Raw genomic sequence first — 17,741 nt, forward strand, 5'->3', positions numbered from 1 at the left:
TATCGCCACTACCAGCAGAGACTAATGTAGAAGGCAGCCAACAGAAAAACAAAACAGATAGAATTCTACCGTTTTTTCTGCTTGTTCTCACTTAACTCCCCTGTCCCGCACAACTTTTGCTCATGGAAGACTCACAAGAGCAGCGGCTTCTGATCTGTAGAGTTGTGTTTGATTACCTATTCCTCCACATGCAGTGAGTTGGGAGACCTTGGGTTGTTCTCACAGAGCAGTTGCTCTCAGAGCTGTCTCATCCTCACCTACCTCACAGGGTGTCTGTTGTGGAGAAAGGAAGGGAAAGCAAGTGTAAGCTGCTTTGAGACTCCTTTAGGTAGTAAAAAACTGTTCTTCAAAATGGTCAAACGTCTCCCTTCACAATCTGACAATCTAGCATGTTCTAACTCATGAAGTAGGCCTTAACTAGTGTACATATTTAATGTGCAGTCCTCCGTTTCAGTTTCAAAAAATCAACTCTTTGAATGCTCATGAAGAAGAGTAATTTCCTGAAAACTTTGCTCATGGCCACCTTCACTTCTTTGTTTCTCAGGCTGTATATGAGGGGATTCAGCATTGGAGTCAGGATAGTATAGGAAATAGAAAAGGTTTTCTTGATGTGTCTGAGGTTCTTGGACCTTGGTAGCAAATAGACCAGCATCAAAGTTCCATAATACAAGGCCACAACAGAAAGATGAGAAGAACAAGTGGAGAAGGCCTTTTGCCTTCCAGTGATGGAGGGAATTCTGAGGATAGCAAGTATAATGAAACCATAAGATGAAATGGTGAGGAAAAAGGGAGGGAGAGTGAAAATGCAAGCAAATATGAAGGATGAGAGTTCAACTAAATATGTGTCACTGCATGAGATAGACCTTATGTCAGGAACAACGTCACAAAAATAGTGATCAATTTCATTAGGGCCACAGAATGCTAACCACGATATATTCAACGTCAGGCTTGTGCTGACCAGAATTCCACTGGCCCAAGACACAACTGCTAGCTGGAAGCTCAGCCTCCCGTTCATAAGAGTAGCATAAAGGAGTGGTTTACATATTGCCAAATACCTGTCATACGACATCATGGAAAGGAGGTAGCATTCCGTACCTCCCAGGCAAGCATAGATGAAAAATTGTATGAGACAGGCTCTGACAGATATACTCCTGTCCCCTGTCAAGAGGCTTGACAGCATCTTAGGCACAATGGTAGAGCTGCAACAGATTTCCAGGAAGGAGAGATTTCCCAGGAAGAAGTACATAGGAGTGTGGAGGTGTTTATCACTCACAACTAGCACAACAATGAGGAGGTTTCCAGCCATAGTTGCCAGGTAGATCATAAAGAACAGCAGGAACAGAAGAACTTCAAAATTTGGGAGCTCTCCAAATCCCAGGAGTATAAATTCAGAAACAGCTGATTGATTCTGCCACATTTTCTTTGCAACATGCAGCACCTAGAAAAAGTCAAAAAGACGCATGCAATAAAATAATTCATGGGGTCAAACTTTAAAGTAAAGTTTGTAATGATTTATCCAATTTGTTCTTGGACATATTGAGCCATCGTGATACAGGATGTGATTGTGTTTTTCTCTAATTGTGTTTTTCTCTGTTTTGATGACTGTTCAGTATTTGGTGCAACTGGATATTGCTGAATTTTGTTGTGTCAGGAATGTTGGCTAATAACAACAGATTACAACAGGGATAGTCAAACTTCAGCCCTCCAGATGTCCATGGACTACCATAGGAATTGTAGTCCCATAGGAATTCCCATAGGAATTGTAGTCCATGGACATCTGGAGGGCTGAAGTTTGACTATCCCATAGGTATTGTAGTCTATGGACATCTGGAGGGCCACAGTTTAACTACCCCTGGATTAGAGGATAGAAAATCCCACAAAGGCTGTAAAGATTTTTACACATGAAGCTGCCCTATCATGAATCAGACCTATTGGTATATATTGTCAATTTTGTTGTCTAAGACTGTCTTTGGTTCTCCATGGTCTCAGGCAGAGGTCTTCCACACACTTGATAACTGGGTTATGGGCCATTGAACCTGAGACCTTCTAAATGTCAAAAGGATACTCTATTATTGAACCATGGATCTTTCACGGCTTTAATCCAAACAATTTCAAAATACTGAATCCCTGGAGCTCTTCTTGCCAAATTTACAATTTGACAATAAATATTGATCTCTCAACTGCAAAATGAAATAAATGGATCATGTTAGGAAAAGAAAATGTACTTAATTCCCAAACTTTTGATGCTTTTCTTTGTTGAAATCCAGCTGTAAATTAAAGATGCCCATAGGTGCAGTTCTGTTATTCAACTTCAAAGATCCTTGAACCATCAGTGTTTGAGTTGAGCCATCAAACCTGAGAAAATCTATTTGTAGCATCACAGCTAGGACTCTGCTTCATTCATGTCCTGTCTAGGAGAGGCATAAAGTCAATATATTTCTTTCCGGATCAGCTAGCTAAAACATAATGGTAATGCAAAGGAAATAACAGGGAGAAAGAAATATAACAGCTTCTGAGTTCTGTTACCTAGCCAGCTTGTATTCCAGATTTTTTTTTTTGGGGGGGGGGAGGGAGGAAATAAATTATTTAACTTTATTTGAGGAGTGATCGGCAGAAGAAACAAGTCATATAATTGTGTTTTATTTTATTGTTAAATTCAAGTGCAAAATTTGTCATGGGTGAACTCCATGGGTGAACTCATGGTCCACACAGGGTCAGTATTCCAAAAGACATCTGAATCAGCAATAAAAATTATTGTCCCTACCTTTGGTGGCTATTTTTCAGACACCAGTGCACAAATCCACACATTGGCATGTGGCTTCAGCTAAAGACCTTCCTCCCGATTTCTTCCAAAGAGTCCAAGAGGAATGATGTATCAGAACAAGGCCATGTAAAAGACTGAAGACTAATGCCCATATGTACTGGTTATTTGTGCTCTGTGAAGCAAGGAGAATATCTCCCTCGATATTTCTGATAATGAGTATGTTTAATTGTAGGGGAAAAACAAAAACAAAAAAAGAACTTACAGTGAATTGTATTTTCAGATGGGAATTAGACAACAATGTAGAGTATCCATGTGTAATGGGCCTACGCTGCATGAAGCGGAAGCCACAGTATTCAGACCTAGGTTTTGATCCAGTCTGGTCTTCAGCACTAGGATGCAAAGGAACAAATAGCTCCATCTGACTATCAAAAAAAGACCTGCTGAAGATCAAGGAACCTACATGTCCAAGCTCAGGATAGGTACTAGATCTATCCTGGAGCCTTTAGGTAACCTACCCCCTGGTTTCATCACCAGTCCTTAATGTCCAATTTTGATGCCAATTGCTTGAAATGTTGGGGGAGGAGTTTTAGGAATTGTACTGTACTACCATTTTATTTGTTATGTAACTTGTTAAGGATTTTTAGGGGATTAGTTTTTTATGATGTGGGTTTTATGGTACTTGGCATTGTTTTATGATTTGCTGTACACCACCACAAGCCAGCATTGCTGGGAGAAATGGTATTAAAATTCAATAAATAAATAAATTAAACAAATTGATTATGTTCTATCAAAGGTGGATGTTATGCTCATATTTGATTTCATGTCTACAGGGCCAAAGTGTTGTCTCAACTACCTCATGGAGTTCAGATCTGGCTTGATGGATGGAATCCAAACACAGAGAGGATAGCAGCTTGATTCCACAGAGCTATTCTGGGGCTCGCTATATTTGTAACTATGGCAGTTTATTTTCTGTGGATAGACTTCTGGAATTCTAACCGATTCATTTATATAGATCCAATTCCATATGAAAAATATTTCTCAGTGTATATATGAAAGGGATGACCATAGAACACAAAACTGCTCTAGGATGCTTTGGGCTGATCCTGCGTTGAGCTTCTGTTGAGATGGACTGTATGGCCCCTTCCAACTCTATGATTCTATGATTCTATAGGACTGTATAGAAAACAGAAGACTTTGTTGAGATCTCACAGTTCCTTGGTCTTCAGTCATATGTACACAACAATAAAGGTTACATAGGAAATGGAGACCATAATAAGATGAGAGGAACAAATAGAGAAGGCCTTGCTTCTGCTGCTGTTTGAAGGTATTCTCAAAATGGTGATGATGATGCATACCTACGAGGCCAGTGTAAACCACAGTAGTGGCCCTGTGCATGCTGAGCCCAAGACAATCATCACCATTTCTGTCTGCTGAATGTAACCACAGGAAAGCATTAAAAATGGTGCATAATCACAGAAGAAATTGTCAATTTCACTGGGGCTACAGTAGTTTAGATGCAAAGCAAGGAATGTTGTAAATGCACTAGCCCCAATGTCAATCATTCATGAAGCAATGAGCACATGGCTTGCTATTCATGAGGGTTACATAACAAAGTGGGTTGCATATAGTTATGTTTTGGTCATAACACCCTTGCATGCCCACTACTTTTGGTGCACCCATGCTGAATGACCCCAACAGCATGGCCACCAGGCAGTGGCACCACCCGAGGGGCCTGCCACCACTGCTGGACAGCCCTCACCAGGCCCACCACTGCTGCTGGCACTGCAGACTGCATTCGCTGGCAGGGGCTCCTCGGAATTGTAGTCCATGGACATCTGGAGGGCCACAGTTTGACTACCCCTGATCTAGTCCAACCCCCTGCACTATGCAGGAAGCTCACAACCTATTGCTCATCCACTGTAACCTGCCACCCCCTTGAACCTTCGCAGAATCAGCCTCTCTGTCAGATGGCTATCCAGCCTCTGTTTAAAAATTTCCAAAGATGGAGAACCGACCACCTCCCGAGGAAGCCTGTTCCACTGAGAATCCGTTTTAACTGTCAGGAACTTATATTGAAACTGTAGTGCCAATGCTTCCAGATATATAACCAATACATTTCTGGTGCGTTATTAGTAAGCACAGATGTGCTTCTGAAAAGCTATGGTAAAAGACAGATAATGGGACTATAAAGGCTGCCAGTAACATAGCCATATGCTGATAAAGGGTTACCACTTATTCTAGTTGTGATGCAGACACACACACATAATAGATGGAAACAGGCAGCTTAAAAATGGATTGGAGTACATTGTACCTTATGACCGATGTAATGAGGGGCATAAAGGGAGAATCTAGAGGTTTGTTAGATACAATAAATAGTTTAATGCTGGGCATAAAGCAAGGATTTGTGTGATTAAACAGACAATCCCCAAACTCCAAAATCAATATCCTGTACCATATGTCCTGTACAATACAGCTGTAAAGCAGCTAGAAGAGCTGAAGAACACGGAGCGATTTCCCCTGTGGAATTGAATGATTGTATTTTCAAGAATGACAAAAATTTAGAATATTAGGAGATGATAAAACCCATTGTAAAACCCATTGTTTTGGGTGATCATGAATACAAAGTCATGTACCTTGTTCTGAAATCATGAAATACAAGTGAAAATTTTTGAGCTCAAAGTTGGACTTCCACTTTACAGGGTAAAATCCTAGCAGTAGGATTTTACTACATGAACTGTAAGGAACAATAAAATGGAAATATCTGGCAAGGAGTTAGTTGTGATGGTCATATTTTAACCAAGACATAGAAGTGGGAAGTAACCTACATAGAAAAGAAGGACAGTAACAAAGGAGCATGTGACTTGATTACTGGCACAATATTCATTAGAGAGAGTGCAGCATGGAAAATAAAAATATATAATCATAGCAAAGAATTTGGGTATGGTTATCACTGATCAGAATGAATTCTCATGAAACTTAAAAGGAATGTCTGAATGTATTTTATTTAGATTCAAATGGGTAGCCGTGTTGGTCTGAAGTAGCCCAATAAAATCAAAGTCCAGTAGCACCTTTAAAACCAACAAAGATTTATTCAAGGCGTGAGCTTTTGAGTGCAAGCACTCATTTATTTATTTATATTTGAATATATATATACCGCTGGGGATTGTCTGTTTAATCACACAAATCCTTGCTTATATATACCGTCTTGCAGCGGTTTACAATAAAAGAATAAAATATGATACCTGCAAAACCCCTTAAAATATAAACATGTATCTAGTTATAATGTAACTTTTGTTTGTCTGGGGAAGAGTGCTTGCACTCGAAAGCTCACGTCTTGAATAAATATTTGTTGGTCTTAAAAGTGCCACTGGACTCTGATTTTGTTTTGTTCAGAAGATCATCAGGGTCAAGCAAAAACCATTCACCTTTTGATAACAGAAATACCATAAGTGATCAGACTCTATCTGTGCCACAAATTGAAATTTACCATATCCTTGCAAGACATAAAAAATAACATTACTATTTTATCATCTCTGTAGATATATTATAGCTCATCTAGATACAGCATCAATTTAAAAAATTAGAGTTAATTTCTATAATGCATTCCAATTTTTCTCTTAAATTAAGATGCACACATCTGGGCCCCTTGTTAAGCTTCCAATTTGGTTTCTGTTTTTATTCTATGGTCCAGAGCTTGTATCTTTTGATTAACTTCATCATGGAACTCTTAATTTCTTTGTTCATCATTGTATAGATCACTGGATTTAATAAGGGGAAGATCACAGTATGGAAGATAGCAACCACTTTGTCCATGGGTAATGGTTCTGAAGGGCGAGTATAGAGGTAGATGGCTGGAGTGAACATCACACAGACAACAATGATGTGTGTGACACAGGTGGATGAGGCTTTATTCTTTCCATGTGTAATACTAGTTCTTAACTTTGTCAAAAGAATACCATATGAGATGATCAAAAATATAAAGGCTGATAATATAACCAGCCCATTGTTGACGAAAGTCAGGACTTCCACCTGGTGAGTATCAGTACAGGCCAACCTGATGACTTGATGGACATCACAGAAGAAGCTGTCTAAGATATTGGGTCCACAGAAGGAAAGCTGGTGGGTCAGAGTTACAAGGATAATTGCATGAACAAATCCTCCAGCCCACGATGCTCCCACTAAGCTGCAGCACATGGTTCTGTTTACAAGGTATATGTATTGAAGGGGTCGACATATGGCCACATACCTGTCATAGGCCATGGCTATCAGTAGGAACATCTCAGTTGCTCCCAAGAAATGCAAGAAAAAGAGCTGGCACATGCATCCACCATAAGAGATGGTTTTGTGCTGGCTGAGGAAGTCGGCGAGCATCTTCGGCGGTATGACAGAAATGTAGCAGATGTCAAGGAAGGCCAGGTTGGCTAGGAAAAAGTACATTGGGGATCCCAGATTGTGGTCCAGCCGAATAGTAAGAATAATAAGAATATTTCCAGGCAGGATCAGTGAGTAAAAGAGTATAAATAGGAGGAATAGAATAAGCTGGACTTCTTTAACTTGGGATACTCCTAGAAAAAGAAATTCAGACACCTCAGAATGGTTCCTCTGCTCCATGTCTCTAGTTTATGCACTGCCAAAATGAACAAGGAAGAACACGACAATCATTAATACAGGTCTCCACATATAAAAAAGGGAATCACCATTAAACATAAACAAACCTGGATCAGAGAAGCCATAATATGATTTTCATTCTTGGCTAACTCTGATATGACTTTAAGGGAAGTAATCTCCTATAAACGGTAGTCCCTCCCAAAAAGGTCATCCTAATGCAGGAGTATGCTTGATATCTACATTAGTGAACTATAGCACTGCCAGCCTAATCTGATTTGTCCACCGCTGGCTCAGATTTGGCAACTTGTGTTTATGAAACTGAGGATGGATATCTCAGGGTACAAGTGAGCAAACAGGACACAAGCAGTTGATTTTAATACTCGTATCTCAGAAGCTAAGCAGAATCGGCCCAAGCTGGTATTTGGATGAGAGACCATCAAGCAATTCCAGGCTAGCTAGGCAGAGGTGGACAATGGCAAACCTCCTCTGATCATATCTTGCTTTGAAAACCCAAAATTCTGCTGTGACGATGGCAAAACCTCCCAAAATGATTATGGTGATGATACAATAAACCTACAGTATTCTTTCAGCATTGATTAATAAGTTTGGTTGAATGATATTAAATGCTTTATATCGGTACCCATAATAAAAACATTGAAAGCAAAGATAAAGAATGCAAAGGTTGCTACTGCTAGCCACAGATCCAGGACGACATGTGTACGGTGTGGTCTGCTCTGTACACAATGTCCAGACATTGGTTTTGGTATCTTTGCATACATGAATACATATTGGAGCAACATTCCTCATACTTAGCTAAAGGGATTTTTCCTTCCTTATTACAGAGTAGACAGACGCAAGAAAGAAAGGCAATTCCAAGAGCAATACTTACACAATTTCAACCACTGATTGGCAATAAAACTCCATTGCAAATCCAATTCAATTCAAGTCCAGCAGCACTTTAGAGACCAACAAGAATTTTGTTAGTAAATCCAGCTTTTGATATTCTAGCTATGATATCATCAGCTCTGCAGTCTGTGGTTATTGTTCTGTATCTTCACTTTGCTTCATTTTGAAAAGTGAGCAACAGTAAAATCTGTCTCAGAAAACTACATTACACAAATGCCCTTTCACCGAAAGCTCTCTCTTAGGTTCACTATAATAGAGAGAGAACTGGTTCCATTATGTCCATCCAGAAGGCAAGTGATCCCATAATACACTCTACAATGTGGATATCCCCGGAGCTTTTATCTGTACTAAGATTTCTTCTTAGGCAGGTGTTAGCAATCTTCCCAGATACTCCAGTCTGGAATATTACTAATAATTTTAGGAGTGTTCTAATCATTTCAAAAGCCCAGAATGAGCATGGTTAATGTTACCAGAAATGGCCTGTCACAAATTATGGTGGAGAATTAATATTTAAAGTGTCAGAAGCGAAAGGTTGATAGCAAAGTGTATACAAGGGTTTGACTGTAGGAGCAGAGGCAGATTAATATTGAGTACAAATAGATTTTTATTTAAAAGGAAATACTAAGCAATTTAAACTAGCAATTCTCAAATATAATAACATACACAAACACTGTCATTTGGAGAGAAATAAGATTATAGCATCCAAGACAGAAGAATTAATTAGGGGGCAAGAAAAACAAACAACCTGTTTCAGCAGAAAGGGTGTCCATGAAGAGCAAGGGGCAGACGCCTAATCCGGCTTAACATCTGGGTGGTCCATCTGGGATTAAGACAAATACACACTTTTGGACTTTGTGCAGGGATTGATATACTGTTTGAAGTTCTCACAGTCAGCCCACAGACTGGCCTACAGGGCAGTACGATATGATGCAGGTAAATGATGATTGGCCAGGAGCCCTGGGGGTTCCTGATAGGTGGATTGAAGTGTGATGTAATTGGAGTAGGACTCACAGTGAAGCATGTTTCCAAGATACTTAGGCTGATTGGAGGTTATTGGAATTAGCTCTCACTTTTTTCCACTCAATGGCTCAGATGGGTTAGTTGATAGGAAGTCAGGAGAATGATCATTAGAGCTATGTAGATGCTGCTACAATGGACAATAGACAGCTTGGAGGTGAGGAGAAAGGTCTAGGGGATAGACAAAAGAAGTTTCACTTAGTTCTTGGAGGGATATTCCTTTCCTATTGACAGTCTGGTGGCTGTGGCTGGGTGGGGCAGTGGCCCCATTGTGCTTCCCATTACTGCCCACTTGGGCTTAGGTCTGTTGGACTGACCTAGAGGAAAAGGATGAGAAGAGAAATTTTTCTGACTTGTTCTGGCAACTTCAGCCAATATGGAGATCCTAATCTAAGAAATTAATTCTATGGCTTTCCATATCAAGCAGCTGTCAATCTGGTTCCTGTGTTCCCCATTCTGCACAGTGCCCAATACGTGCAAGGCATATGGAGATGCCTTCTTGAAGACAGCTTCATATTATGGGGGCTCCTGCCAGGGTAACATTACCTAAAGAGGGCAAGTTGGTTCATAGTGTCAAAAAGAAAAAGAAAAACACATCTTGAACGGCATTCCAAATAAAGAATTCTTAAATGTCTATTGTATTATCTTGTTGCTTTTATTCTGTAGCATGGGGTCAAGCCAAAACAGTATCCAGATTGTGTACCCATTTTTAAACACCCATCTTTCCTCAGTGGCCTGTCCCTGAATAATATATAATAATAAACAATTGAGTATTAATATCCAACATACATCATCAATTATGTAACATGGCAAATCATAATTTCCTACCTCAATATAACATCTTCCAAAGACAGCAATTTATACTATTTAAGTCCTTAAATATATCTGTAATATACATAAATATTATTCAATACATTAAAGAGTCAGTATAACAATCCATAATTATACTCAAATAATACAAAACCAACATCTACAAAATGATCTCTGTAACAACAATTTTCAGTATAATCTGCCCATAGGCTCATACACGGTACTGGGGATCTGAGTCATAAGAAGCAAGGTACCAAATTGGGTTTACAAGTGACCTAATGTTAATCCCTGCTGGTAAACAGCAGGTGTATTCCAGAGACAAGCATCTTAAAGGGGCAGTGTTACAAAAAGCATGTCAGTTCCAAAGAGATATTCAAGCTTTGGGGGTGAATGGAATATAAAAAGAAAATGTAAAAATGTTCCTGATGCAGCAAAAGTCTTTGGATGTTCACTCTATGGTTGGGTGAGGGAGTCACTTGTTCAATGCCAAAAAATCTAAGCTCATCTGGTGAGTGATTTATCTGTGCAAAGTGATTAATCATCAGATTGTCCGTCACATTATTTCAAAGCTGGCTTTGATTTTATGGATTCTAATCTTCAAGGGGCAAGTTCTTATACCAATACAAATCACATTATATTCAATACATTAAATTCCTGGACAAACAATTCAAAAATGAGTTGATCCTAATAGTATAACTTTTAATTGCTTTTTTAAACTCCTGAATTGGTAAGATTAATTTGCAGACCACGTGTGACCCACATGGACAATTCCCCTTTGGTAAATTTCCTGAGTGACAAGATCCCCAATATTGTGATTTCTCCTCCAGGCAATAAGAGGACCCTTTTTACATTCCTGTATGTCCTCCACCAAATGTCAGTGCCTAAATATGATCCATTTTAGCATAAGTTGAATATTCAAATGACATACCAATGTATTCAGAAGACTTTTTTTTTTGGTATTTTAGTAAATCCTATTGAACATATCAGCCCTATTCCGAGTATTTCTAATAACTTGATTGGGATAACCTCTAGTCCTCACTGCTTCCTCTATGGCTACATGCCTACAAGAAATTTCCATTGCCTTTATTCTCTTGTGATGGAGGAACTGGCCATAAGGGAGGTTATGGCACCCTTTTAAATGCTTGAAGATGGCTATCAGATCCCCTCTCAGTCATCTCCTCTCTAGGCTAAACAGACCAAGCCTTTGCTCATACGTCTTGGTCTCCAAACATCTTTGTTGCCCTCTTCTGGACATGCTCCAGTTTGCCTACATCCCTCTTCAACTGTGGTGCCCAAAACTGAACACAGTACTCCAAATACTCCAAAAGGGCTTTTAAATGATGTGAACAGTCCCCATAAATTGTCATTTCCGTAATCAAGAAGCATTTTTAGCATTTGGAAGATAATTCTAAGCATTACAGCTCAGAATCCTTCTATGGTCTATTGACTGGAGCTTAATCCAGGAAATGTCTCTAGAATAGCTCTGTTTATTCCTAAAAATCTAAGTAGCATATTTATTCTATTGATTTGCATGGAAAGGAACTGCAATAAGAAAAGCAAGGAGGAGGGTCTGCACACAGCTTCCCCACATTCCTCCATGACCTGCCTACATACTCCCAAAACGTTTAAAAGAAATTCCTGAAACTGTTCCATATAGATCAATAGCTCCAGAGTTATTCACTGTACACACAGAGGTTATATTTATTTGTATGCAGTATTTATAGTCCTCATTTCTCAAAGCAGACAGATTACAAAGACATTTAAAACCATTAAATCGCAATGAAATGAAATAAAACCAGTAAATAACCATATTAAATAAGTGACAATAGCACATTTATAAAAGAAGATTAAAAAGACAAAACCAATTTAGGGGGGAAAAAACCCTAGGGATTAGCATTTGGCTAATCTTCTTCTTCTTCTTTTTAATTAGGCCATTTTTCTGGGTACCAAAATGTCCAAGTCCCCCAAAATGAGAAAATATTCAGGATTTCCTGGGACCACTGGATAGCTGGAGTTAGAAAGTATTTAAATGGGCTAGTGGCTTGGAGTGAAGAAAGCAGCTAGAGGGACTCAGACTCATGTTGACAGAATGTGGCATATAAAGGGAAAAAGATGTTGTGGATTGGATCCCATCACACTGTTTCACTCGATTTCATCCAGTTCTTCTTCTTAATACAGTCCATGTCCCACATGAGTTTTGTCCACACAAGTCCTATGATTAGCTTAGCCTTTTTGAATGATCAAAGAGGACCCCTACTTGCATTTTCACTAGTAGAAAATCTGTTTGAATCCAACCTAATGTTTCAGGAGACATGCATCTTTGGAGTTTTCCTAACTTTAGCCTAATCTAGAGTCTTCCATTTGCTCAGAATTCTCTCCCAGGCTTTCTTTACCTCTTTGTTCCTCAAACTGTATATAAGGGGGTTAATGAGAGGTGTCAGGACTGTGTAGAAAACAGAGAATACTTTGTTCATCTCTTTTAGCATTTCTGTTTTGGGCAGGACATAGACAATAATGATTGTCCCATAGAAAATAGAGACAACCACAAGGTGAGAAGAGCAAGTAGAAAAAGCCTTTTTCCGTCCCGTCTGTGAAGGAATTCTCAGGATGGCCATGATGATGTAAACATATGATGCTATGGTGAACATGAATGATGGGAATGTGCAGACAGATGCTAGGACTGTTAATGCAAGCTGTGCCTTGTAGGTGTCAGTACAAGACAGCTGCATGATTGGTGTGTAATCACAAAAGAAATGCTCTATTTCATTGGGGCCACAGAATGTCAACTGAAACACAAAGGCTATCAATACTGTGTTTTCCACAAAGCCACAAAACCAAGAGGCAGCCACCAGGATGAGGCAAACCTTGTTATTCATAATAGTCATGTAATGCAAGGGTTTGCATATTGCAATGTAGCGATCAAAAGACATTGCTGAAAAAAGGTAGCATTCTGTTGCTGCCAAAGACCCAAAGACCCAAAATTGCATAATGCAGGCATGGACAGGGACAGTCCTGTTCCCAGTTACAAAACTAGCAAGCATCCTTGGCCAAATGGTTGAAGTGTAGCAGACCTCTAAGAGAGAGAGGTTCACCAGAAAGAAGTACATGGAGGTATGAAGGTGCGAATCAGTAACAACGAGGACAATTATGAAGATGTTGCCAGCCATGGTCATGACATAAATGATGAGGAACAGGATGAAGAGAAGAATCTGCAGAAATTCCGGGAGATCTCCAAAGCCCAGAAGGACAAATTCTCTTGTGATGGTCTGATTTTCCAATTGTAGCTCCATCATGTATTTTGCTTTCTATAGTCAAAGGCAATAAAAGGCAACCTTTATTTTAAGTTGATTGAAACCAAACATCATTGGAGAAAGACTTGATGGAACAAAGTAATCGGAACCAACAATACCACAAAGCCACACTTAACTGCCTATCACTGACGGGTATGTATAATTTGCCTCCAAAGTTGGAATGAGGTCTTCATTGTAAAGCTCACCAAATTAAGCCGCAGCACTTGCTTAGGTAAGGTCTGGGATGGAGGGCATGGACGTGAGGATGTTTATGTGTGAATTGAGATATGATACATGAAAAATACAGAGGGGTGTGTGTATGTGTGTGGGTCTTCCCCATTCAAACCCAACCTTTGTAGCTCCATACTATTTCCATCGCAATCGTCATGTGACACCAAATAGATTCATGTCAACTTTAATTACATTTCAAACCTCTGTGGTAAGGAGATAAGCAGGTCAGGCAAACTAGCATTTTTTGATCTCATTCAGGAAAGGAGCATCTTTAATACTGAGAACGGCAGATATAATAACGGCAGGGAAATTATGCTCACCTGAAGTAAGAAAACTGGGAAAGGCTGGAAGTTGTTTCTTTAATAAGAAGGCATCCATTTAACCGGTCAGTTATCTTTTTCGTATCATTTTGATCTCAGTTGTTACTGCAAGACTTCATTGCCTCCCATTATTTAATGCTTTCCATTCCCTTTGTTTTTAATATATGTGCCCCAATTGGATTGTGTAACAAACCAAACAAAGATTAATGTTCTAATGAACCTCATGAGACAGTGTATACACTCCTGTTCCCTAAAGATCTTTCAAACCCTTTAAGAAAGTTATCCCTCAATTTAGCTGATAAGAAAAAAGGACTGGCAAATTATTAATGGCAGCCAGGGCTGTTTTGGGGAAAAATAATGATCTGGAAAAAATCCAAATTCATTTATTTGGTAATCAAGTGAATATTTGGCTCTAAGAATCTATGGTATATTTCCTTCGTTAATGTTGTTTTGGAAGAATTAAAGATGTTGTTGGGATGGAGCTAGATAATGGATTAGATCCAACTAGATTTCCTTCAGGCCAAAAAGGAAAGACTGAATCTACAAAAGCTATGTGGGGTGGGGGAGGCTGTACTGATGAGGGGAATTAGGTGAGTCTGAATCTAAAAGATGGCTGGATCCAACTGGATAGCTGATTTTGTAGTTAGAGTCATAGAATCAAAGAGGTGGAAGGGGCTGTGATGGAACCAGCCTGCTTCTGCCTTTCAGGCCCAGTCCCGTCCTTGCCCACACCCTGGGTGGGTGGAAAAAGGAACTCTCTGGGTAACCACTGCCACCACCTGGCTAAAGTACAGGGTGGTAGCTGGGCCCCTAACTGCTCCTATCACATCTGTGGGACCTAGCCTCTGTGGTCTCTCACAGCCCCAACTTGTGGGCACTGTGAAATGAGTTATTGTAAGGGGTCACCCCTCTAGAGGAGAAGCTGATGGCCAAGCTCCCTTCCCTGGCCCCAGTGTCTTCACTTTGAACTGGGCAAGCATTACCTAGGGGGGGGGGACTATGTGGATCAGAGAACCATGGCCCGCTTCCAATTTATAAAAGATTTATTGCAAAGAACAAGGCTTTAAAAAGCAGATCCTTAGCACAGCACAGAGAAGCAAAAGAGACAAAAGAAACTGGATGAAACACAGACCTTCTGTCCCTCTGCTAAACATGCCCTATCTGGTGTTAAATACAGGGCAGGCACCATTGCTTAAAGAGATTCCAAAGGTTCATTGTGTTGCTCACATGTCCAAGATGGCTGATCACCTCTTCTCCAAGTAAAAGGAAGATATACACAGAGCCATTTGTGGCTGCAGGGAGATGGGTGGGGCCAGAAAGCATGCTGTTTTATGCAAGTAAAGTAAGTGACACATTTGGGAAAGTTGGAGTTTGAACCTGGTCCCATTTATTTATTTATTTATTTGTTTGTTTGTTTGTTTGTTTGTTTGTTTGTTTAACAGCAGAGTTACACACAGGAAGCATATAATAATGTAGCCAAGTATGTACAATGGTTATGCAGATGGATTCGACAATTGTCTAAAATATTAATATCTAAAAGTCAGAATACCTTTAATGGCATCATAAAAACAAAACTAAGAAAGATGGTTCAACACAAATCAGATACATATAATTAATCCATAACATGATAAAAAGCTTCACATAGAAAGCAAGCTACAGCTGTTGAAATCTGGGGATCTGTATCTTCCAGTAGACAAGTTGATAACTCATCAGAGCACCAAGATTTTGTTTTCAGCAGCAGGGCAAGATATTTCTTGTGAGAAGATGAATGCTTAGGGTAATAATGAGGACATGGGCCATTGATTCAACTGAGTTGGTTTGACAGGAGCAGAGGTGTTCATTATAAGGAATGTAGACTACATCTGCCTCTTGACCAGGCTGTTGGTAGTAGATTTAATTGAGCCATCCTAAAGCAGCATCTCAGGAAAGGGTCAATGAATGTGGAGAAATATGATGGCATTGATCTATAAATAGGTTAGATGTTGTAGAAAGTGAGTGAGAAGAATCTTTGGGCATCTGCAGATAGGACTTGAAGTCGATGGCCAGGATTCGTGGGTTGGTACAAAGGATAGCTGCCCCCTCATCTAGATTTTGGTACTCATCTGGGGCCAGTACAGATTGTTTCAAAAAAGCAATAATTATTTTGGCGCCAAGAGGATAGATGCTGATCTGCTAGAATGTTAAACAACCAGGCTGTGTTTATGCACACACAATTCCACAAAAGTGTGCTTTAGGATCCCTTAACTCAGGGGTAGTCAACCTGTGGTCCTCCAGATGTTCATGAACTACAATTCCAAGGGGCTCGTGGGAATTGTAGTTCATGAACATCTGGAGGACCACAGGTTGACTACCCCTGCCTTAACTGACAACTTGAAGCTTCAACAGCAAAGTACTTACTGCAGACCAGGCATGTGTCTCTATGGGCAATGTGACCACATAGCAAGATGGTTTAAATGCATTAGGAGAGGGTAGAGTGCAAATTTTGACATTCCAGGTTATACTGCCTTATGAACTCATTTGACTATTTTAAACCCTGAGCTAATAGTGATTAAGGTAGTATGGAATTATGTCTTTCTTAGCAAGAGGCAGAATTGCCCTTATAATATTTTGGAAAGAAAACAGGAATAGTCCCAGACCATTCTCTGGCTGCCAACATTTTATCCTAAAATACATGGAATAATGTCTATATGAACGGAAAGCTTTAAAAGGAGATTGGGCAGATTTCACAGAGGATAGGTTTATTAGTTTCAGGCATCGTGTCCAAAGGAAACCTTCACATTCAGAGGCAATTCAGAGGCGAAACGTCCGTGGGCCTACTGCTGACTCAGTGAGCCCTGCTATAGTGGGTAAACTTCTAAAATGCAGTGCCAAGAGTCAACATCAGAAGAAGGCTTACTTGGCCCTCCAGAGTAACTGGTTGGTCAGTGTATGAGACAGGATACTTGACTAGATGAATCATTGGTCTGATCTCCTGTTCTTAAGCCATCCACAATCATAAAAAGGTCAATCGGTCTGTCTGTGACAGGCATAACTCCTCCAAAATATAAAGCTAGGTGCCTCAAAACTGGCCACCAGCTTTAAGATAATGATGAGTGCAATAGTACCAAATGTAATAGGGATTGGAAAATCCCCAGAAACCTTTGCACAGTCCCCAGAAACCCCTGCCCCCAGCCTTTGTGTTGGACTCTATTATGTCCATGGTAGGCATGATGAGAGGAATTGTGCTCAAAATGAAGTGAACTGGAACATCCTGGCCCAGACACCCCCTACACTCATAAATACGATTTACACTATAAAATATGGTTGACTATGGCAGGCATAACTCACCCCAAAATAAACCCCAAAGTCTCATAATTGACTTTTAGATTATTGTCGTGCCACATCTGGGCACCTGGAGTGATGACACCTTCCACTGTCTCAGGACCTTCCCTGGCGTGGTCCCCTAGGCTTCAGAATGAGAGACAGATTCTCCAAACTACATAGAGTCATCAATATCAGCCTGGTAGAGAGTGCACTTGTGCCCACAACTCTGCTGCAATACTCCTCCCTGGCTTGGATTTCAGAGTCTCCTTCACAACCAAGTTCCTTCTCCTGACCACCTCCTCTTCCTCCCCTGGCCTGCCTTCCCATTTGCTGTCTCCCTTGCCAAGCTCCACCTTTCCCTTATTCACTACTCCTGCCTGAAGCTGGTCTCTCCCTGTGAATCTTGCTTGCTGATTCAGCCTCTTGAGATCTGGCTCACTGACAGCTGTGGGTCTTGTCTGCCCTGCCAGCCTCCACTAACAGCTGCTGGCT

The 17,741-nt window shown here is 40.2% G+C and overlaps 3 protein-coding genes across 3 annotated transcripts; all 3 read right to left on the minus strand.

The window, feature by feature from the left end:
* Positions 1-430: 430 nt before the first annotated feature.
* LOC143825487 (olfactory receptor 10A3-like) lies at positions 431-3,182 on the minus strand. Its single transcript, XM_077313514.1, has 2 exons — positions 3,027-3,182; positions 431-1,438 (listed from the first exon to the last, which is right to left on the minus strand). The coding sequence occupies exons 1-2, from the start codon at positions 3,180-3,182 to the stop codon at positions 431-433; spliced, it is 1,164 nt and encodes a 387-aa protein (XP_077169629.1).
* Positions 3,183-6,439: 3,257 nt separating this feature from the next.
* Positions 6,440-7,375, minus strand: LOC143826164 (olfactory receptor 4M1-like). The gene has a single exon (XM_077314811.1). The coding sequence runs from the start codon at positions 7,373-7,375 to the stop codon at positions 6,440-6,442; it is 936 nt and encodes a 311-aa protein (XP_077170926.1).
* A 5,072-nt stretch (positions 7,376-12,447) lies between these two features.
* On the minus strand, positions 12,448-13,398 carry LOC143825488 (olfactory receptor 5AR1-like). Its single transcript, XM_077313515.1, has one exon. It carries the CDS (start codon positions 13,396-13,398, stop codon positions 12,448-12,450), a length of 951 nt encoding a protein of 316 aa, XP_077169630.1.
* Between the last annotated feature and the right edge of the window lie 4,343 nt (positions 13,399-17,741).

The sequence above is a fragment of the Paroedura picta genome, chromosome 16 (assembly GCF_049243985.1).
Source record: "Paroedura picta isolate Pp20150507F chromosome 16, Ppicta_v3.0, whole genome shotgun sequence".
Taxonomy (NCBI): Eukaryota; Metazoa; Chordata; class Lepidosauria; order Squamata; family Gekkonidae; genus Paroedura; species Paroedura picta.

Bases quoted from the DNA above. Each gene is read 5' to 3' on its own strand.
- LOC143825488 (XM_077313515.1), bottom strand. From the start codon at position 13,398: ATGATGGAGCTACAATTGGAAAATCAGACCATCACAAGAGAATTTGTC.
- LOC143826164 (XM_077314811.1), bottom strand. From the start codon at position 7,375: ATGGAGCAGAGGAACCATTCTGAGGTGTCTGAATTTCTTTTTCTAGGA.
- LOC143825487 (XM_077313514.1), bottom strand. From the start codon at position 3,182: ATGGAGCTATTTGTTCCTTTGCATCCTAGTGCTGAAGACCAGACTGGA. The intron at 1,439-3,026 runs GTAAGTTCTTTT...GACTTTTTCTAG, and splicing joins ATCTGAAAATACAATTCACT to GTGCTGCATGTTGCAAAGAA.